Source organism: Pristis pectinata, chromosome 13 (genome assembly GCF_009764475.1).
Source record: "Pristis pectinata isolate sPriPec2 chromosome 13, sPriPec2.1.pri, whole genome shotgun sequence".
In the NCBI taxonomy this organism is placed as follows: domain Eukaryota; kingdom Metazoa; phylum Chordata; class Chondrichthyes; order Rhinopristiformes; family Pristidae; genus Pristis; species Pristis pectinata.
The window spans coordinates 15,692,861-15,716,121 of NC_067417.1; the positions used below are offsets into that span (position 1 = coordinate 15,692,861).

Below are 23,261 nucleotides of genomic sequence, written 5' to 3' on the forward strand. Positions count from 1 at the left end.
AGAGCTTATTCAATCTTCTACTATATTTTGCATGAAGCAAATTTCCAGTAATATTTTAAGACCAGCAATAAATTCCAGATTAAAATAAATATTAAGTTACAATGATCATCCTCCAGTTGCAAACTGAGCAACAGAATTAACCAGATATACATGAAAAGCAACAGGCTTAAAAATAATCTTAACAGCAGCACTGTGGTGCTGCAGATAATACCATTGTCTCACAGTTCTAGTGACCTAGGCTTGATCCTAACCTCTTGTGCAAACTGCAGAGATGGCACCACTATCCCTGTGACCATGTGGGTTTTCCCCCAGGTGACCCAGTTTCCTCCCATGTCCCAAAGATGTGCAGGTTGTCAGGGTGGGCTGCTGTAATTTGCCCCCAGTGCAGATGGCCGATAGTTGAATCAGAGGATCGTGAATGGGCATGCGTGAAAGAATAGGTTATGGGGAAATAAGTGTGGGAATGGGATTGATGGAATTTCTCTGAGAGACAGCATAGACTTGATGCTCTGAATGGCTACTTCCTTATGACACAAGGAAAAATGAGAACTCAGCAATGTTCAATTGGCACGCAAGGCAAAACTATAATTTGCCTGGTAAACCAGAACCAAAAAAAACAAAATAGAGAATTTGGATTAAATTAGTACAGCTCTTAAATCAGATGTCAAATTGATGGTAGCAGACATTTAAAAATCAATCAGAGATCAAAATGATTTAAATAGAGCATTAGTATGATGTATGATACAAAGCATATAAATAGTGGATGATAAAAATATTTCATACTATTTAACTTTGCTATTATATATATTTTCATATAATGGGTTGTCTAAATTCTGATTGATCTTAATACTATTTTAGGGTCAGATGGACTATTGTCACCAAAAATATTATACAACTTAGTTTAAAATGTGTAACACAAGATCTAGTTTGCAATTCAGAAGATTAATGCATTCAACTACATCTGTTACAACAAGCACCAGAAATACAGTAACCAGATTATAATATGCAGATCCAAAAGCTTTCTCTGCCTGATGGTCTTACAAACTAATCACGTATTGGGAGTAATTATATGAGCAAGTTCCTGCTTCAAGGATGAGGTTATTAGGACAAAAGGTCAAGAGTCACTTACTTTCATCCTGTGGAGTAATTAGTTTCTTCAGTGTCAACATTTCTTCATGAAGACCATTTAGAATAAAGCCCAAATATTCTTCAGCATCCTCTTGTCGGCCCTGAATAAGATAGTAAGAGCCATAAATTAAAATATTTAATAAATTCAATGAAAAACCAATGGATGCAAGTTTCAGCAGGAAAAATAAGATTTGCACATGTACAAAAAAGATCTTTCAATCCAATTATTTCGTTATAATGCAGCAGTCACTTGTGAATAAATACAGCAGCTAATTTACAGACAGTAAAGTCCCACAAACAGCAGGTGACATGAATGAGCCATTATGAGCAAAAATACATTGGCATGGTGCTAAAGAAAACCCTATTCCCATTCAAGGCTGTGGTATGGTATCTTTTGTGTACATGTGGGCACCGAAACAAGACAAAAACCCTTAGTAGAATATTTTGGTCTTCTTGCATCATCTCGTTCTAGTTTTTAAGTGTTATCTCAAATTAAGTCAGGTGATTTCTTAAACTAATAAGCTAATTTAGATGTTAGGCTGGGTACATAAATCTAGGTTTTAAAAGCCTAGCTCTAACAATGAAATAATGATAGCCATAAACAAAACTTAACTGGTGTTCTAAGTATCTGTAAGAGGCATAGGAATTTTTAATGAGACAAAACATTTTGTAAAAAATTTGGCTCAGGGTCAGCCTGCTAAAGTACCAAATTTAAGATCAGGCTTCAAATTAATAACTGGATACAGCCAAGAACCTCCATCCTAAATAATGTATAATCCCTTAGAATGACACAACGCATTTTAGAGTAAGAACAGCCATTTCTGAAGCTGCTTTTCCTGATTAAAAACTGACCAAAGGTTTTAATATAGCAAAAATAGTAACTGGAGAAACAAAGAGGCAGCGGCTGTAACAATCACCTTCATGAACAAAAACTGTGAAAGAATGTTGTTCATTTTGTTTTTTAATGAAAGCAAAAAATTCTTGCCCAGCTTTCATAAAGGTTACTCTTTTGTTATAAGAGATTTTAAACATATCCTCTTTAGGAAGTGATTTGACCTCACGTTAAGTCCTATCAATGTTTCATTAAAATACCTGTTTACAAAAAATGCTTATGTAGAAAAGCCTCAGCCTTGGTTCATTGACAGAATGTTTCAGAGTCAGCAGCTCAAGGGCTCAAGTCCATTTCCAAAGCAAGGTTAAGGGGACTGTTGCATTACCAAGGGTACCATATTTCAGGATCAGACTTCAAAAATCAGACCCCTTTTCTCCACAGATGCTGATGTAGAGGAATTTATGGCACATTTTAAAGGAGTTTGGGATCTCCATTAATATCTGGTTAAACATTTCTCAGAACCAAAGCCACTAAAACAAACTACATAATTTGTTCTGCTGTTTGAGATCTTTCGTGGAAATTTGCTGCTGCAATTTAAAACCAATTCACATGCTGTGAAGTACTTTGTGATCCTCAAAGAACATGGAAAGCATTATTTAAGTGCAAGTTTATTTTTCAATTCAGGTTGTAATAGAGGAATGAAAGAACCTGAAATAATATCAGGTAGATATCAAATCCATTTTGCCCTGTTGCAAATTAATTTAATGGAAGAATGAAAACAAGTAATGACAAGTGGGAAATTCCCATGAAAATATGCAAGGTTTTCTTTCAGATGTATTGTGTTCCAAATGCAGACTATAATGTTCAAGTCTGTAGATACTATTCTGACCCCGTGCAGCAAACTCTTGAAACAGTAGCTATCACTGCATCAGAATCTGAAGGCCGAAATATCTATGAACAATCAGGTAAAAGTGCCATGTTAGCTTAACAAAAAACTAGGCAGACAGTTGCTTACATCAACTTTGTTGCTACATTCAAAGGAAATTATATCAAGACCTTATCATCTGCGAGGGATAGGGGCACTGATTCCAGCAGATAACAAACAAAATGAGGAGGATTTCATTAAGGCCCTCTGCTATGGAGAAACATTAACACAAGTGGCCTCTTACAGTTCCAAATTCACAGCTCTGGAAGCATCAAATGGTGCTGGGAGGGAGGTGCCTTGCTGAGATTCTTCCTCGTATTCACAGCAACCTTCGTCTTAATGATCTCCGCATCTCATGGCTTCTCCAACTCGTAGTGGTGACAAATCTCTGCTGCTCTTTTACTTTAGGAACCATGCCACTGGTTGGTCTGAAGCCTGTGAGATCAGGAGAATTTCCAGGCTCTGCACCTGACAAAGAGTTCAGAGGCACTCCCGCTGTACATAATCAAGCCCTGTATTAGTTCAGGAGAGATTAGATACACGGTCCGCTTTTCCAGGAAGCTTCAGAAGTCCCCCTAGCTAATGGACAGCACAGGAAAAGACTCTGGAGGACTGAGTGATTTTACTGACACTCAGGAATACATTGTCGATCGTCAGTATGTAGAGAGCAAATCAGCTGATAAAATATAAAACAATGTTAAATTTACCTTGAACTTTATTGAGTTTGAGAAATCAACTAAAAATCATCAAGTAGAAAAGGCTTGAAGGCCAGCACTAATTAGCTAGCTGTCACAAGCTCAGCTAGTCATACTGAGGGAAGTCAGCTTGTCAGTTTTTAATTGCAAACTTTATTCATGTTAGGACCTCTGATCTTAAAGCTGGACAGTTGCTGTGTGGGTTTAATACAAGTAACCCATCACTCTGTAGAAAGACACGTTGTAAGTCATGTGCAGGATTGCTCTGCTGTACATCACATATTTAATCTATGTGGACACCAGGTGCTTACCGCTTTAGATTGTACCTTCAATGTAATTTGTTCACTAAATGACAGCAAACTACTCATGACAAAAGCAGAAATATGAGAAACATCTCGAAAAGCTATCAATGTATCGGAAGTTTTAATTAAAATGTTTGTAGATGGACTAACATCACAAGACATCTGCCTTTTGCAGTGAAAAATAATTTGCACATGGTAGCACAGTGTTGTACAATGTCAGAATTCCAGTAAGTGCATTGTGAAGATGAAAAATGACATCCATGATCTGGGAAGGGGGGGTGGGGGGGAGGGGGGCAGGAAGAGTGGCAAGGAGGGTTGGAGGAATCCCCCAATGTTAACTGTAATATGGGTAGGGTCACAAGACCTTTCCTCTAAAAAGGTAGGAAGCTTAGAGGGCCATCACTCTCATTCACCCAAGAGCTGACTGTGCACCAGCAATAGCAGAGTGATTGGGAGCAGGTCTCCAGCACTCCTCAATCAGGAAAAGTGATTGTCATGTTAAGAGACTTGGGGTGGGAAAAATTAAAAAATCAGTTGCAGACAGAGACAGTCAAAAACAACTAATGATTATTAAAAAATACCTTTCAGCATCACAGGAAGAGCATGGCTCGGTGACAACTCTCCTCTGTGAGGAAGGGCACGGCCTCTCTTCAGCACCTCCCACTTTGGTACGAGAGAGATCGGAACATTTCAGAGGTGTGGGGGGAGGAGAGAGAAGAGGACAAGTCATGGGCATAAACTCACATCCCAATCCATGGCACCATGCACTGCGCCACCAATAACTTTTCCGTTTTATATTCCACTTTGACATACTGTTTTACATAGAGGACTTTATTATTATGAATTATAAAAAATGTTAAAGCCAATTTGGATTGTTAATGAGCACAAGGGACTCAAATCATTCAATTAACTTCTGTTTACAGAATTTCACTGCAGCATGGCTTATACAAGCTGCAACAATAGCAGTGGTTCGAAAAGGACTTGGTAAGAGTCAATACTATGGAATCTCCATAACACCATTTGGGAATAAACAAAAAATACAAAATGCTCAAGTGCCGACAATAACCTAGACTTACCTTTTCGGATAAACTTGACTTGATAACTGTCAGAAGTCTATATATGTAGGTTGGTTCGAAAGGAACTCCAGCGCGAATATCTTTAACACTTTTATCACCCGTACCTTATAATTATGATGAAAGATTGTGATTAATCAATTATTTTACAACAGTACATTCCAAAATTACAGCAGAATATTGCTTTATAAAATGAAGCTCATTGTCAATTCCTGAGCACAAAGGTACAAATTACTTACCCGGTTTTGCCTTGGAGGGTATTGGCATTGTACTGAACTCATTCATCAGTCGAACGCTATTTAATCAACAAAAGAGAACAATTTGCAGTTTAGCATCAAAGAAATACTTTAAAATCACTGTAAATGATAGCAGTAAAGATTCTTAATTAAATGGGACTGATCACAACTTGATAATTCATGAATTCCGTTCCACCTTCAAGTGATCTGACCATATCAACCAAATCAATACATTTCAAACATACAAATACACACAATATATGCAATACGTACAAGCTGTCAATCATTGGTGTAGAACTGCGAGGTCGCTGTGTCTCACTAAACATCGGAATTGACTTCATCAGGTGATACATGGGTGGACAAGCAACCAAAGCTTGCAGAGTCTATAATCACATTTGTTAAGGGAATATTGGTTTTCAATTCATGGTAATTACTTACCAAAAACAAAATATTGGTACTCTTCAATAAAAACAGAAAATAATGGAAATGCTCATCATTGCATGATTCAATCGACTTTTCCTTTCCCTTCCTCTCTTCTGGGGATAAACTATTAACCATTACCCATTCTGAAACACACAGCTATCTTGACCACACTATTTCCTGTCCACCTTTAACATATTTTCCCATTTTCTTCAACTGAGGATTCCTCATCATCTGGAGGGGAAATTTCCTTCTTCCACACTCTGGACCGTTCTTCAATCACCAGCATCCATTTCCTTTTCCATGTAATACAGAAGATGTCATACTTTTCCAGGTGAAAAATTAGAATTATTTGGATATTTCTCAGTTTAATTTCCAGGGTTAGGATTGTACTAAACAGATTACTTGGCATTTTGTGAATCACCCCTGCTACGTCCACAAGCACAATATGGAGTTTGTGGTCACCTTCCATTTTAATACCCCACTCTCACTACAAACTGCTATCCTCTTCCATCTACTATCTTCCAAAGTGAGTTCAAGGATTTTAATCACTCAGCATTTTATCATTTAGTTACTCTGGCCCTCTGGACCAGAGTTGAACAATTTCACATCAACCTGCTCACTTTTTTTTATAATATGCACATACATAGCAACCATTGACAATGATTCTCTTTTGACCACTGTCGTCTCCTCTAGACCAATCTTTTCTTCATTCTCCTATTAGTCTTCTTTCAGTTTCCACCATCATATCTTTTCACATTTAGATCACTACCACCCATCACAACACAGACTTTATCTTTTGCTTTTCACTCTCGTTTCCACACAGGCTTAAAACCTGTTAAGTCTCTAGCTTGGTCATGTCCCAATGAAAGACCACAAGTCTGATGCATCCAAGTCTGTTTTTCCCTCCACAAATGTTGTTTCACACATCGTGTACTTACTGTATTTTCTGTACTCACTTGATACTACATGACTCTAGAAATCTGATGTCCTTGCATGCAACAAGCAACTGCTTTAGAACATTCATTTTAGTATTTGATAGATCATGCCAATTACTGCAAGGAGCTTATTGTATTCATGTCCCACATTATTGTGCCATAATGTTTTCCACTAAGAACTGCCTAGATACTTCAAGTACTATTTTCTGCCCCTCATGTCCACACCTACAATGAAAGTGGAAGGGAGACCACTTCTATGGTCCTCAACACATCAGAATCCAGCCCCTTTTATCTGAATGGCCACAGGCCTAGGCAGTACTTTCAATGGCCTTGCCTCCAAAATATCCATGGACTAACATTAATAGCTAGCAAAGATGGCAAGGATTTTCACGCTATTGAAATTGTGAATGACTTTAACACTTTTTTAAAATATGTCTGACATACAGTCATTCAAAAATTACTAAAACTGGACCATTTAAACTAATTAAATTAAACAAAAACTTATAATTTTTTAAAATCTTTGCTCTACAATCCCTATTGAAAATCAGACCTAGCACAGGACACAAGGGGTAATTCCTCAGATTGTGACTGAATACTTCTAGACTCGAAAGTGAATCCAGCAGCAGGCTGCAAATCTGTCAGTAAATCCTAAATTTCCACATTTCAAAAACATGAAGTGCAGAAATGACTTTAATTTCAATGGCTGAAAGCCAGCAGTTCCAGGCAAAAATCAGCATGATTGGCTGAAATTTTTTTAGCAGTTGATTACAAATACTTTACTTACTACAGAGTTACTCCATTGCTCAGCTGCACATTTCCAGAACTGTAAAAGTCACTTCTGTAATCCTTTTAAGATATATGCTCATATATGAAAAAGCACAATTTATTTTGGTTTGACAAGACCTTTCATTTCCATTTCTTCAGATGTGGAATGGGTTGTTAGTTGATAGACATAGGTTATATTCAAATTATAAGGATACAGCATTGATGTAACACCAATTGCTTTTGTTGATCAGACCTCGAGGTTGCAAAGACACTGGTTTATGTACCAGTTTCACAGTTTCCAGCAGTTCTGTAGATATGGGGGAGGAAAAAAAGTGTTACAAGGTCATGGTCTGAAATCTGGATCACATGATCCTCAAAAGGATTAATGTACCGATCTAATGCAACATGTCAAAAGTCAAATGAAACCTTTTGCTCAACTGGAACGATGATATAGCATTCTATTTAAAATTGTCTGTTTATTTCCCTGTCATATTACAAGTTTTCCCTGCATTATTTTTAACCATGGACTCATTATTCAACTCAAGAAATTGCTAAGCATGCCAATAGCACTATAAACTATCCAGCGTCTGTTTATTCAAGCAGCTCCCTTTCTTTGGTACAGAATATAGCGACAATGTGCGCTCGGGAATTGAACTATTCTTTTTAAAAATGTCGTCTGACAAGTAGTAACTAACTGTTAAACTAATGAAGATTGACAACTTTTAAATACAGAATAATTTTTTGTGCAATCATAATACATCCATTTCTGCAAAGAAGCCACTAACAATTGTGTATATGCTTTGAAGGTACTGCATAATTGATTTAACTAGTGAAACTCACTTTAACACACTTGCACATACTGAACTCCACGTAACAGTCTCCATCTCAAACTTGCAAGTAATAATTAACACGACTAATCTCAGACTTGAAGTTCAAATTGTACATAAATCCAGATGGTGGTAGAAATAACTCATTACCTCAAATTAATTTTCATTTAGTTAAATATAAATACTCCAATCTGAGTAGTGGACCCACAGCAATATTTGTAAAATATAACCAAATGGCACATCAAAATATAGCACAAGTATTGCTGGCAGTATAGCGCCAGAGTAATGGCTGAAGTCCTGAAAACGAATACTCCTTCGGGTCATCACTTACAGTAGATTTTAGCCTAAAAGTACAAACACTTCTAGCAGTGTCCTCTGGTTAGTGGAATATATACTGCTTAAATGACTGAAGGATAACATTATAAATGCCTCATTCTGCAGTTCTTTCTTTATTCATGTGCATTTTGGAAATGTGACAAACCGCTCAGCAGATCAGCAACATGCAGTCTAGGCAAGGTAAAATATACAAAAGAACATTTGTTTGTTTGAAAATGACCATTGAATGACTGGATGGCAAAGTGCACCCAAATTCAGTTAGAAGGCACCTGACAAAGCAGAAGAGATTAACTAATGTACTTTAAGATCAGGAAGTAAAGGAGTCATAAAGCTCAATAGGAATCTTTGCAGGAACCAATACAATAGCCAAGATAGAGAAGATGACCAAATATGTACAGTAACCAAATCCTTTCAACATAAAAGCTAAGCTCAAGACCAGAAACCATTTGTTCCAAGTTCCAAAACTTGGACAATCAGTTAAACATCACTGAAAAGTAATAAATTAATGTATGCCAATAACGTGGCATTGGTTTCAGATTGAAAAATATATGAGAATAAATGAATAAAAAATGATTTGCTTAAAAATAAGTTAGTGCTGTGAAATAACCACCCTGGGAGATGAAGACTAACAATATCCAAAGTAACAGAAGAATGAAAGCAACATTTATAAAGAGTTGGTGGAGAAGCAAAAAGGCCTCGATCAGAATCATAGGCTTCCAGCACCATCTTGTGGCAGTATTAAGGTAAAGCTGCCAAATCTTCAAAACAGCTAACTTTAAGAAAATTCCAATCATGTTTAAATACTGCACCTGACAAGTACTTCACGCATACACACACAGATTCCTAGCTACCCTATCTACAAATATATGAGCACAGATTTTGAAAACTCACTGGAATAAACACAGGTTTGGAGTACACCACCTACTGGATTACAGCTAATGTGGAACTCAAAAGAAAAATAGCTCAATATTTTTCAGACCATTAGGCACAAAGCCAAGAGGGGCCGCAGAAAGCCTCCACAAACCATTGTTCCTAAGCCACAAGTGATTGGCTCAGAAGTCTCCCATGCAGCACAAATTAAATTGCCATTTTAAAAAGTGAGAAAGTGTATCTTTGATTTAAAATAAACCAAATATAGTGAACAACCACAATAAACTCCTACCATATTCTGAAGATATCTTAACATTAATAACTGTACACTACAGGTTTTGATGCAGAATTAGAAACACGCCCTCTGCTGGGATACATGGAATTAGTTGTTGCCAATTTGGATCACCAACCTGTATTTCACAGTTGTCACTTGTGAAATCCAGAAGATATTCATTGTCCATTGCTATAATCTAGGACAAATTAAAACTTCACTGAATGTGAAAAGATCTGAACAAAGATGTCCCCAAATGACTTCTAAAATGCAATTCTTTTGTGACTACTCCCCATCAGCCCTATTATAGGGTGTAGGACTCCATTTTATTTCAGAAATCTCAATAATCCAACACAACACATTAATGGTAAGAATAACATATTTTATTTTTGCATGCATAGATCAGTACAGTCTACAATACTACAGATATATTTCTCGATGCATCACGCAGGGAGCACAGACACCAACAGATGGTAAACAGAGTCCACTGATGCTTCCCGTGGAGCCACTGGCTTTGGATGTTGTCTTCCATCTCCATCTTCAATTTCTTCTGCCCAGAATCACACTAAAACTGCTATCAATTCGGGAGTATGTTTCATCATTTTTGATTTCAACAGCTAATATTCCTAATTACCTTTAGCTTTTGTTTTGCTCTTCAAGCACATCTACTATCCCATAAATTGTTCTTTTTTTAAATTAGTTTTTTTGCACGTTATGATCATGTACATATGTGAGACCTTCATTACCTCAAACGAAGGGACTGTCTTTTCTCTGGGACTGAGATTTATCAGCATCTTTTCCCATTATACCTTCCTCCTGTTCTTTGTGGCTTAAACTAACTATATCCTAACAAAGGTTATTAAGAGGACAAACATTTTCTTTCTTTCAAGGAAACCAAGGGACTATCACTCATCTTTGCAAACAATATTAACAATGCTATCTATATTTGCCTCAGGTGGGAACCACAATTTCTGGACAAAAACATTAGCCAACTGGTAGAGTCCATTCCCCTTGCTTCATCTTGGGCCCACCGTAGCAGAGGAAGCTTTTAACAGCACAGTACTGAACAAATATCTGTTGTTTTCCAAAAGCACTAATTCGTGATGTAAATGATATCCAAGACAGTGCAGTTTTGTTCCATCTTCTCCAGTTACATTCACAACTATTACCATCTTGACGTTCAGAGCTTCATTACGCTAACTTGAACAAAACAGAGAGCCACGTGCCTTTCAACCCATAACTATTTCAACAATTCAATAATACTCAAACAGCACAAAAAGAAAACATGGCCAGTAGCCATCATTTATGACTCAACAAAATGAGCACTTCTAATGTGATTGTGAATACAAAGACATCATATTCAGAATAAAATGGATACTATAAGAACTTGCTGCATTATTCAATATCTGAAATATTAAATTGAGGAATAATGGATATATGATTCATGAAGATTCACAAAAATTTACAAATTCTATATCATACACCTGCAGGTATATCTGAATGTAGAACTAATAACAGGGTTTTTCAATTTTATGTTGGATGATAGTGGTATCAATGACAAATTAATTTTTGCTCTCATCTGTCCGAGGTATATACTTTAAGTTTCATAGCTTAACTCCAGATACAAAGACATGTACCTGCTTGTCACGTAGAAGTAGCAATGGTTCTAGAACAATACCTGTAGAACAAAAATAGCTACAGGGACAACTTAATGAACACTTCAAAAACTTTTTTTTGAACATTGAAATACTGGTTTTAATGGTGTCAGATTGTTGACGGCCCAGTTCACAACTGTGTGAATAGTTGATTTGCTGTACTTAGAAATGTACAAATCAGAACGGATAGCTTTTAAACTTCTGTTCAGGATATATTTTAAAAATTACCTGCTATCTTTTGGGCTACAGAATCCTCAGACACTGGAACGGGCGAATCAATTCTCATTTCTGGCTGTTTTTCAGGAAACTGAACAGAAGCATTGGTTGGTGTGCACTTTGCCTCAACATAGGCCACAGGTCCTGTCGAAGAGGGCTTTGAATTGTGGAAAAGACTAGCCCATGATTTGGCAGGCAAAGGAGCAGAAGCTGTAGAAGGGGCTAAGGCAGTCTGCTCTGGCTCAACTGAACACGTATCCTCTGGTTTATCCTGCTCACATTCTGTGCTATCAGTATGCAATCCTGCCCCAACAGAGGAACTAGGAAGTGTTACAGCACTATCACCAGAGGATTCCAGTGTTTGTTCATTTTTAACATCCACATTGATATCTGCGCCTGCACATGACTGTGCAATAGCTGTCCTTACTGGACTACTCCTTTCTGTCTCTGAGAGACTAAGCTGTTCAGTGGAATTAACCTCAACAGTAGCCTCATCGTTATTAGCCTCGGTGTTTACCTCAGCATCAAATCCAGGCTGCTCAGCTGTCCTGGCCTCGTCTAGTGCACGAGAGGCTGAGTCATTACAGAACGCTCCACTAATGAAGTCTGCATCATTCTCAGGGCTTTCACAAGTCCTCTGATTAGCCTTTGAAGAAATAGGTCCATGAGATTCAGGAACCTCCTTCTGGCCAAGCAATTCAACCTCTTCCATGCTATTATCAATTAGTCCCGGATTTAACACATGCCCGTTAACAAGATCCAAAGCTTCAGTAGGACTGCCTGCATCACTCACGCCTTCCTGGTAATTATAATAACCAGGCGGTCTTTTCTTCTTGTTTCTCCTTTCTCTCGGCCCTTGTTCTCGGTAGACGAGATCATCATTCCCCTGGCAATTGCCACTGTCCAGAGAAATATTACCCTCTCCAAATTGACAGTCAATCGAGCTAAAGGCAGCTTCTTCTGACAAGTTGTCTAACGATTTCTGCACAGGTTGGTATGCCAATATAAATTCTGGTGCCTGTGGATTCAATGTACTGGAGACTTTGTAAACATTGCTCTGCAGTCCAGGTGGCTCCGAATCATTTTCTTCAATATCGGAATCATTTCCATCTCCTATTTAAACAAAGAAAAATTAGTTCTAATGTTTTTTATTTTAACAACTGGTACACACTAAATTTTGAAGTTTCTTTCCTGTTACTCTGGGACGAGTGGGAGAACTCTCCTAACTGTTGTGTACAGGCAAAAGTTCATTTTTTTTTAGAAAAGTGAAAACTCAGGTTAGATGTAGCTAACACAATTCAGTTCATGAGTATATCATTGTTTAATAAAGTTCTGCATTGGAGGTTTAACCTGTAAACAGACATGGTATCAGAAGTCAACTTTGATTACATCTGACTCCTTGGCAAAGATGTCAAGAAATAAACTTTTAATATTATTCCACAAATATTTGTTTTTAGATCTTAATTATAAAACAGCCGATATGAACATGCATCGGAATGTCCAACAATTATAAAGAAAATCTAAGTATTTAAAAGGCACTCCAATTGCTTTAATCTAAAGTGGAATTAATTCATACTAAAAATAAGTGTACTCATTAATCAAGAATGCTGCTGATGTACAAAACAAGTTTTATTGTAAATTTTGAATTACAGATTTATTAAATCAAGATAGCGTTTCTGAAAGTTATCTGCGCAAAGAATTCGATCCAAGTCCTTCACACATTGTCAAGCTAAATGGAGTATTAGTGAAGCCAATGAAAACACTTACCTGCTGATTGATTGACATGCAGGACTTTATCGTTAAATGGGGGAAGCTGTGCCAAAACAAAAAAAAAGTTCAGCCTTTTACTGTAAACATTAAAGACAAACTAACATTATATTCCACCATCTATGGTTTTAGCAAACATGATTTCCCCTCCTTGGACTCTGTCTTTACCTCTCGCTGTCTTGGTGAAGCAGCCAGCATAATCGAAGACCCCACCCACCCGGGACATTCTCTCTTCTCTCCTCTTCCATCAGGTAGAAGATACAGGTGCCTAAGGGCACGTACCACCAGACTTAAGGACAGCTTCTACCCCACTGTGATAAGACTATTGAACGGTTCCCTTATACAATGAGATGGACTATGACCTCACGATCTACCTTGGAGTGACCTTGCACCTTATTGCACTGCACTTTCTCTGTAGCTGTGACACTTTACTCCGTACTGTTATTGTTTTTACCTGTACTACATCAATGCACTCTGTACTGACTCAATGTAACTGCACTGTGTAATGAATTGACCTGTACGATCGGTTTGTAAGGCAAGCTTTTCACTGTGCCTCGGTACAAGTGACAATAATAAACCAATACCAGTAAAGAATACCAGTCTCATCTAGCAAATCTTGAATTGCTGAAATAGAAACCAAGATTAAATGTTAACCATGTTTACTCTATCGTTTGAATCAAAATGCTAGTAAATTCAAACTAAATGAGGATGAGGACTAGACAAAATCATATGCCTTAAGTTGCACTGCCATATTTTACTGACTAACAATACCAACCAGGTATTAGCAGGATACATTTTAGTAGTCTCCCATGAAAAATAGCTGGTTTTGAAAAATTCAATTTTTTTGCCTATTTTCGGCAGTGAAATTAATAATCCAATTCTCTGGTACGAATTGAATCCAGATGATTCATAGTTCTTGCTCTCAAGTTTGTGCTCCTAGAATGAACTTCTAGATCAATAAGCACGTACAATTATAAAATAAGGTTAGACATTACATTACTTGAAACAGCAATTAGAGAAACACTGGTTCTTTTCTTTAAATATCTACAAGAAAACTAGCTACAATTCAAACACAGTAAATTTAACACAGGGAAAAGGAACAAGCATAGGCCATTTAGCCTCTTGAGCCCACTCCATCATTCAACAGGACTGATTTTCTACCTTAAAACGCCACTTTCCTGTCCTATCCTATTTTTCCTTGAAATCTATCAATCAGTGTTTTGAATGTAATTAACGACTCAACCTTCCCCCCACTCCAGGGCAGAGAACTCCAAAGCCTCACCACCCTCTGTGTGAAGAAATTGTTCATTTCAGTCTTAAATGATTTACCCCTTATTTTGAGACAGTAACCCCCTAGTTCTAGATTCCTCAGTCAAGGAAAGCTCCTCCCAGTGTCCATTCAGTTAGAACCCTCAATTAATATTTCAAAAAATAAAAAAGTTAAAAATCAAAATTTAATCTGCAGAGGTGACGGAGGAATAAAAGAGAACAAAGAGAAAGTCTGTGACAGGCAAAGACACATGGTGGCAGTGTCAGCTGAGAAAGTGAAGGCTTCTTAAAACACAGCAGATCTGACTTGAGAAGAGAACATCACCGGGTCTTACACAAACTGGGAAGGCCAGTTATCTGAAATTGTTGAATTTCATGTGAAGTAATGAGAGCCAACATTCCTTAAGCTTCTGTTAGGTTTGTTAGAGCAGAATGAGAGAGCAAAGGTGTCAGAGTGAAAGTGGGAAGGGGAACCGAAATGACAGGTGTCTGAAAGCTCGGGATCATCCTTATGGAGTGAATAGGTGATGTTCTGCAAAACAGCCATTCATTCTTGCTGATCAGATAGTCAAGTCTATTCTTCTGTCCACGATAACCCTCGATTCCCTTATAATTAGAAATCTCTTTATAAAGGCTACTTCAGGCACAGCATTGCAAATCTTTTGAGTTTTCTATTTCTGTCAGTGGATGCTCAATCAATACATGCAAGATAGACAACGGGAGATATTTGGTCATTAAGAGAATCAAGGATGATGGGAGCAGAGCAGTAAATGGAAGTGATTTACAGGTTAAGCCATGGTCTTACTAAATGGGAAAGCAGGCCTGCCAGGTCATATGGCTATAGTTACTCAATTTGTAATGCTCAATCATCATCTTTGGATTACTCAGGATTCATAGATGAACAGGGATCAGATGTTGTTATTCAGTTAAAAACAGAATCCCACCATCTGAAACTTCTCAACCAATCCACCTATTCATTGCTTTAACCTCTGAACTTTTAATAGCCATGGCTCGATCAAGTTAGAAAATACATTACAAAAACATCCTACTTGTTAACACGTTGTTAGACATAGGGCAAGTAGTCAACGTTTTATCTGAAAATCAGTACTGTATGATAAATGAACAGAAATAACAGTTCTAGATTTTGCACATGATGAGCATACTTACTTCAACAGAGCTGCGTGATGTTACAAAAAATTGATTAAATTCATCAGGGCTGAACTCCCCAAAGATGTACTGAAAGACAAAAGAATGAACATCATTAACCTAGTTCAATAGCAAATATAATTTAGTCACAAGTTTCAGAAAATCTCAGACAATGAATAACTAAACCAACTTAAAATGCATTTGGTATTATTAACCTTGTAAAAGCAAGGAAAGAAGATGCCAGAGACCAAGCCCAAATGTCACAAGTATCACAGAGTTAGTAAAATTGGTCTAATTTTACGTCTGGTTCCAGACCAACAACTTACATTTATATCAAGACTTACACATAATAAGGCATGCCCTAGCAAATTGCTTAACTGGTAAAATATGACAAACCACCATAAAACATGAGGACAAGTGACCAAAACTTTGGTTGACGAGAGCAGAAAAGCCAGGATTCCTGCAGAAAGTTTGCATATATGTAACTACAACAGAGCAAGGAGTTAATCAGAGAAACTCAGTACAATCAAACACAGCCTGAAGTACCATTCAAAGAGTTAGGTTTCTTAGTTCTTGACATCCAAGTTGATTGGAAAAACAAACAGACTTTAAAATTCTGGTAAAGATATTAAATAGATTACCATTTCAGAAAGAACTTAACAATTCGAATAATATATTGGCAAAGATTGAGAATTGGTTAACAAGCAGGAAACAGGGCAGGATTTAATAGTTATTGGACTGGCAGCCTACAACCAGTGGCATATCACAATGATCAGTGCTTGGGCCTCAGCTGCCACAATACACATCTATCATTTGCACGAGGGAACAAGGTGTAATATTTCAAAGTTTGCCGAAAAGCCTAAACTGGGTGGGGTTATGAATTGTGAGCAGGCTGCAAATCGAGTTCAAGGCGACACAGATAGATTGAGCAAGTGGGGCAAAATCATGGCAGATATACAAGGATAAATATAAAGTTATCCACTTTTCAAGAAAAAAACAGAAATGAAATGTGGTAGTTAAATAGTGTTAAACTGAAGTGTTGATGCACAAAGGGACATGGGTGTTCTTGTACACCAGACACTGAAAGCAAATAAGTAGGTACAATGTGCGGTTAAGGTGACAAATGGCATGTTTGGCTTTCGTTGCAAATGAATATATTGGCCTTAGATGGAGGATTCATCTGACTGATTCCTATGATTGCAGGACTACATTACGAGGACAGATCAAGTTGACTAGGATTGTTCTCACTGTAGTTTAAAAGAATGGGAGGGGAATTGAAACTTACAAAATGCTGATGGGGCTGGGCAGAATGAATATGTAAACAATGTTTCACCCGGTCAAGACGTCTAGAACGAGGCAATGCAGTTTCAGTGTACAGGGCAGAAGATTTAGGACCAAGATGATGAAAAATGTCTTCAGTCATAGGGTGGTGAACCTACAGAATTCACTGCCAGAGGGCTGTAGACGTCAAGTCACTGAATATTTTCGAGATAGATACATTTCTAAATGTAAAAGCTGTCAAGGTAATGGGGAGAAAGTGGGAGTACGATATTGAGGTTGGTGATCAGCCACGATCGTATTGAATAGCATAGTAGACCTGAAGAGCTGAATGGCTTATTCCCACTCCAGTTTTCAATGTTTTCTGTCTTTAGCAAATGCATTGGGTGGGGGTGGGGGGGGGAAGAGCACAGAAAAAGAGACTTTAATTTGATTGGCAGCAAGAGTAAAATTAATATTTTTAAAACCCATGAAGTGTGTTTAAAACTAGTCTCCAGATGTCCCAGTAAGCAATGACTATGAGCAAGCTCCATCACATTCTTACATTCTCCTTCAGTCTTGTACCTCAACCAAAATTCATTGTCTTGTTATTCTGCTCTTTGCTAATGAACCTAGAAAATATTTAGTTGACAATGCAATTGCAAAATTATCTGAAGCCTGTGAAGTGGAATCCTCTTAAAAATATACCTCTCCAAATCAAGGATCATTGTTTGGTCAACTATCCACTTTAACTGTTCATATCCATCCAGCAAACTCTTAGTTTCCAACAAGTAAATACAGTACTACATTTTAAAGTGTCCTTCATGATAAAATTCCTTGCAGCCATATAACTACTGCTTAAAATATTCATACACCAGAAGCAAGTTTTGACCTTAAATACACTACATAAGCATAGGACAAGGCTTATTTATAAATTAAACTTCTCAGAAAATTATTGGCTTCCAATAGATACATCCTACTGCAGGTTAAACAAAGTTTAATCTTGATTTAAGGCCATTCAGCTTATTAGATATACAAGAGCAGTTGGTTCTGAGCAGTCCCACCAACTCAAGCCATTCAGTGCACGCAATTCACTGGAGTCTTGTAAAAATCACACTGAGCTTTTTACTCAAAACCCAATTGATTGGAAATTTTTCCTTAAAATTGGAACCAGAACAACCCTAGGAACTGGAATTTCATATCCCATGCACAAATATTACTTTGTGAAATGTATTCAATTTTTATGTTGCCAAATACCACGAACTAAAAGACTAAAATACCATGAGACTGTATTGCTTTAAACTTCTGAGCAATGAATATTACCAAACATTAGTGTTTCTTTGCCTTTCTTCTTCATTGTCTTTAGAATAAATCTATGGACATTGCAGATAGCAGTATTTATGACATTTTGGATTTAACAGGCAAAGATGACAGGCATTTCAGCTTGTTTCAGACTTAATACAAAGTGCTGGTGAGATACATGATCACCATATACAATACCAAAATTCAAAAGTGTAATTTGCAGTCTTGCAACTAGCTAGCTCATGAGAGGTTAGTGCAGTTCTGGTTCTTTCCCATTTTATCCAGATCTGCTGTGTTAGGGATTATTCTGGAGTTATGACATTATGGATAGCCGATATTAATTAAAATGTGGACACTAGAGACTGCAGAACCAGTCTTCAGAAAATAAAACCTGTGCAGTTTAACTTTATGGATGCTTTGGGGTCATTGAAACCAATCACTGGGTGTGGGACATTCTAACTGTGTACCATTGAAACTATGCAGGGGAAGACAATAGATGAATGTTCATGTTGATTGATGGTCATTGAAAACTTCAGGATGAGATCAGGGAAGACATTAAGTGGCGATCTCCTGTATTAACACATTGTTAAAGGCATATCCCTGCCTGTTAATGTGCAGACCAGGACAGGTCTGTTTTGTCACTTAATATTCTGGCTACTTGTCTATTCATGGAGCCATCCCTCAACACTGTAACAAAAGAGGTATATTTTGGGTGTCTGGAGTTTGTGCTCAGAAGCTCTTGGACTTGAATATTCAAAGAGGTTGTAGGATGTATTACCATTATAAATATGCAATTCTGCAAAGTTACCTGCCTACACTCAAAATGTTAAAGTTAAGTTGGTGATTATAGTCATTGAAACTGTAGTTAACCATTTATTGTCGCCTTTGCATTTAAAAAGTATAAAACATTGTGTTGCAAGATGATTTTAGATTCTCCCCAATAGATCTACTCTGTTCAATAAAAACTTTTATATTTCCCAGTTACAGCTTCCATGTGGCTCAGTTTCGTCAGTCACAACATGCTCCAGAAAGCTGACATTGCAAAACATCATTGGACCTAATGACTGGAGATATTTCTGTACAAGCTTACCCAATATAACTGCATCTGATCAGCCAAATAAAATAGCTGTTCTTTTTTTTAAAATCCACTCTATCCAATACTTACTCTTCTTGTAGCAAAATCTCAATTGAACGCACACCTTGATTAACAAGTTTGTTCACTCCAGAAATTCAATTTCATGGACAACTTTGTATTTCCTTTCCAGCCCACTAGAAGGGGTAACTTTCATTTGGGATATAATTGTTAACTTTGGAGCCATTTGCATCGAAATTTGACAGATGTTTAAGAAATTACTTCACAACCATCATTAACAACATGGCTCCTAAGGCACAGTGTGATATGGGAACTTGCCTATGCTAAAATATTCCATTCAATTCTCTCAGGTTTTCTATACTGACCATAGGATGAAATACAACCCATGATGTCAATCTCATATACCCATTAATGAAAAGCTGATGGAAACATCACAACAGGTTATTGACTTTGGGTATCATGAGTAACTTTTTTTTATTGTTCAAAGCACTTTCAATGTGAACATACGCTGCACTATTTCTCAATTTTATCAGCCATTCCTTATTAATAAAAGCAAACTGAAGGGCTTTGCAACAATCTACAAGATTCATCAATGGCATGATATAAAATCTCATGATGTTTGGATGAATACTCAACATCAAATAGAGCAGCAGAGTTAACAATCAGTGTCATAGCCAATGGCCTTGGTATATACCTGCTGTAAACCCAGTACGGTTCTGAGTCACTTAATTTAGGCAGGGAAACCAGGTACACTAAATTAGGGGTAGAAACAACACCAGTATGATTCTTTCTGCATAAATAAGCCAGTGATTCTGGATGTCTTACAGAATTTTGGTCACAGGGAACAGTTGAAACACTGTACAGGAGGTGGTAAAGAGAATCCTATCTTGATAGTTATAAGGGAAAGGAAGTAGTAAAGGCAGATAATGTTGTAGAAGCACTTCCATGAACAATGCAAAAATAAACGTAATGCAAAACACATTAAAAATGCATCAAATGTTCTACAGTACATGGTTTATTAAAGCATTCAGTCATGTTTGTTCAGTTGTTCTATAGTGGTACTGTACAATTTTATGGCTTCTCATGCACTCCAAGTTTCTTTTCAATGGTCTACATCACATTGACAAGGATTTGTAAACTTTCATAAACAGGATACAGTACTGCTGTGAACATACATTAAAAGGTTTAATCACACCTTAATGCATTCTTACTGTGCTCCAGCTGTTGTTAATGTATTTCCACTAAGTGATCTGGATAGTCATCCAGAACTCTGTTCTGAAGCTGACTTTTTAAACAACTGCACTGTTAATTTGCAAATTGGTAAATCAGGTGCGAGTTAATCAACATTTTGCTATACAGGTAGAAGCGGATAATGATGCTTCCAGATAAAATCATAAGGTGAAGTAAAACTCCATTAATCTGGCGTGTTTTGGATTGGGAAATTTTCTAGACAATCATGCATTATTCAATTAATATTCCCAATGATCTGGAATTTGGTGTGTGTGTGCGCGCGCGCGCATGAGGTGGGGAAATCAACATCTTAACAATGGTGACCAAAAAAAAATTACCAGGTTGTCATAAAAGCCCATCTGCTTCACAACTGCCACTTAGCGGAAGAAGTGTGACATCCTCATCTAGTCTGGTTTACATGCGAATCCAGACCTACGCCATGTTGTTGACTCGTAAATGCTCTCCAAAGTGGCAGAGCAAGCAACTCAGTTGTACCAGAACAGTTACATTTAAAATAGAGAAGGAATAAACAGAATAAAACCAAATCTACGACTCTGCATTGTCCAAGGCACCAGATTTTGACACAGAAAAGTTGCTTCCAGCCCAGTAGACCTTGCGAAGTCCTCCTCACCAACATTTGGGAAGTGCTTTCCAAATGCATAGAGCTAATACACCAAACCAGTCAAGTAACAACCAGACAGTCACATTCACAGCATCACATCTTATAGATAATATGCCTGAATTGTCCATCATAATCCCTGGGTATATCTTGTCCCTTCAGGAGATCAAATCCACCAGAGGTGGCAGCACAATGATATACTGGCTGGAGGGAGTAGCCCCCGAGGTCCTCAACATCAACTCCAGACAGAACCCACGAAATCTCATGTCATCAGATCATATGTTGGCAAGATAACTTCCTCCCAATTACCACCTTCTGTCCTCCCTCAGCTAATGAAATCAGTGCTCCTCCACACTGAGCAAGATGACTTGGACAAACCACTGAAAGTGTAAGGACACAGTGTGTACTCCACGTCGATGATTTCAATGTCCATCACCAATGCCTCTGTAGCACCAGCATACAAACCAGGCCAAATCCTCAACACATTGACGCCAGACTGTGTCTGTGGCAGCTAGCAAGTGCACCAAGACAAATAAACCTACCTAACCTTGTCATCACCAATCTACCTGTGGCTGATGCATCTGTCCACAATAGCATTAGAAGTGACCACTGCATAGTCCTTGTGGGGATAAAGTCATATTTTTACACTGACGACAACCTCCATTGTGTAGCATGGCACTACGAAAAGTGCTAAATGGGATAGCCTTTGGCACTCAAAACTGGGCATCCATGAGACCCTGTGGACCATCAGCTGCAGCAGAAATGTACACTACCACTGGCAGAGAAGGGTAAGGGGTGATCTGATTGAGGTGTACAAAATTCTGAGAGGCATAGATAGAAATAAACTTTTCCCCTAAGCAGGGACATCGATGACCATAGGGCATATTCCTTTACATAACCATTACTTTCAAGCAAGTGGATCAACCCTGGTTCAATGACTGCAGATGAGGCTTGCTGGGTGCAGCACCAGGCATACCTAAACATGTCAAGGCGTCAGGTTTTTGAATTGTCACCTGCATGCTAAACAGCACACAACAGAGCTAAGCGATCTCACAACCAATGGATCACATCAAATCCCTGCACATTTGCTCGTGAATGACAATGGACAATTTGAACAGCCAATGGGAAGCAGCAGCTCCAAGAACATTCCTATCCATTACAATACTAAGGGACAGCACAGCAGCATTAAAGGAAAAGGCTGAAACATTCACAAGCATACTCAGCCAGGAGTGCTGTATAGATCTCTGCTTCCTGTTGAGATCCTAACTGTTGCACAAGCCAATCCAATTCACTCTAGGTGCCATTAAGAAATGGCTGAAAGCACTGGAAACAGCAACAACTACAGGACCAGACAATATCCCAGCTAGAATTGAAACCTATTCCAGGACATAACACCAGCAACTACTTGAAAATGTGGAAAACTGCCCTAGTATTCAAATTCACAAAAGCAGGAAAAATCCAATCCAGATAAATTATCACCCTATCAGTCCATTCTCAATCATCAGCCAAGTCAAAGAAGCAATTATTGACAGTGCTATCAAGTGGTACTTACTCACTAATAGACTGAATAAGGTTGGGGCTAGGAGAGACCTCCTTGCCTCTGCACACATACTCTTGCTCATGTGCACCCTGAATCGCTTCATGTAGTATTCGGTTGATATCAGTAACCTGTGAAAGGAGGACCTTTGAAATTTCTGAATAGCCTGAGTGGCACATCTTATAAAGTGCAGTGTTGTAATCAAGGTTTTATTAAATAATCAGATTTATTTGGAAACATAAGTAATTGATTACCTGAAGCCAGCTTGGTCAAACTTTATGCTTTCAACCTTTGATGTTACCTACTGTTGAGTTTAATTCTTGAACAATAGTGAGCAGTGATATGGGACCGTAGCTTGATATCTAGGAAGTTGATAGCTTTTGGAATCATGCACCACCTTCAACATCAGTCTTAAATTTCATATTTTATAACTTATCATTGAGGGTTTAACCTGCAGCCAAGGGACTGTTAAGAAGCATTCCTTATCACTGGCATGCCATGGTGCAATTTAAAGGAATCATTAAAAACTCCTGCAATCACAATACTTAAAGT

The 23,261-nt window shown here is 37.8% G+C and overlaps 1 protein-coding gene across 1 annotated transcript in view; it reads right to left on the reverse strand.

Moving 5' to 3' along the window:
* usp10 (ubiquitin specific peptidase 10) overlaps positions 1-23,261 on the reverse strand; it is a 56,135-nt gene that overhangs the window by 18,982 nt on the left and 13,892 nt on the right. Inside the window, exons 2-9 of the mRNA XM_052028389.1 lie at positions 15,693-15,761; positions 13,257-13,302; positions 11,502-12,602; positions 7,530-7,621; positions 5,465-5,574; positions 5,195-5,250; positions 4,959-5,062; positions 1,130-1,229 (exon numbers count right to left, since the gene is read on the reverse strand). Of these exons, the coding sequence (XP_051884349.1) occupies positions 1,130-1,229; positions 4,959-5,062; positions 5,195-5,250; positions 5,465-5,574; positions 7,530-7,621; positions 11,502-12,602; positions 13,257-13,302; positions 15,693-15,761 (1,678 nt within the window). The remainder of the gene's footprint in view (positions 1-1,129; positions 1,230-4,958; positions 5,063-5,194; positions 5,251-5,464; positions 5,575-7,529; positions 7,622-11,501; positions 12,603-13,256; positions 13,303-15,692; positions 15,762-23,261) is intronic.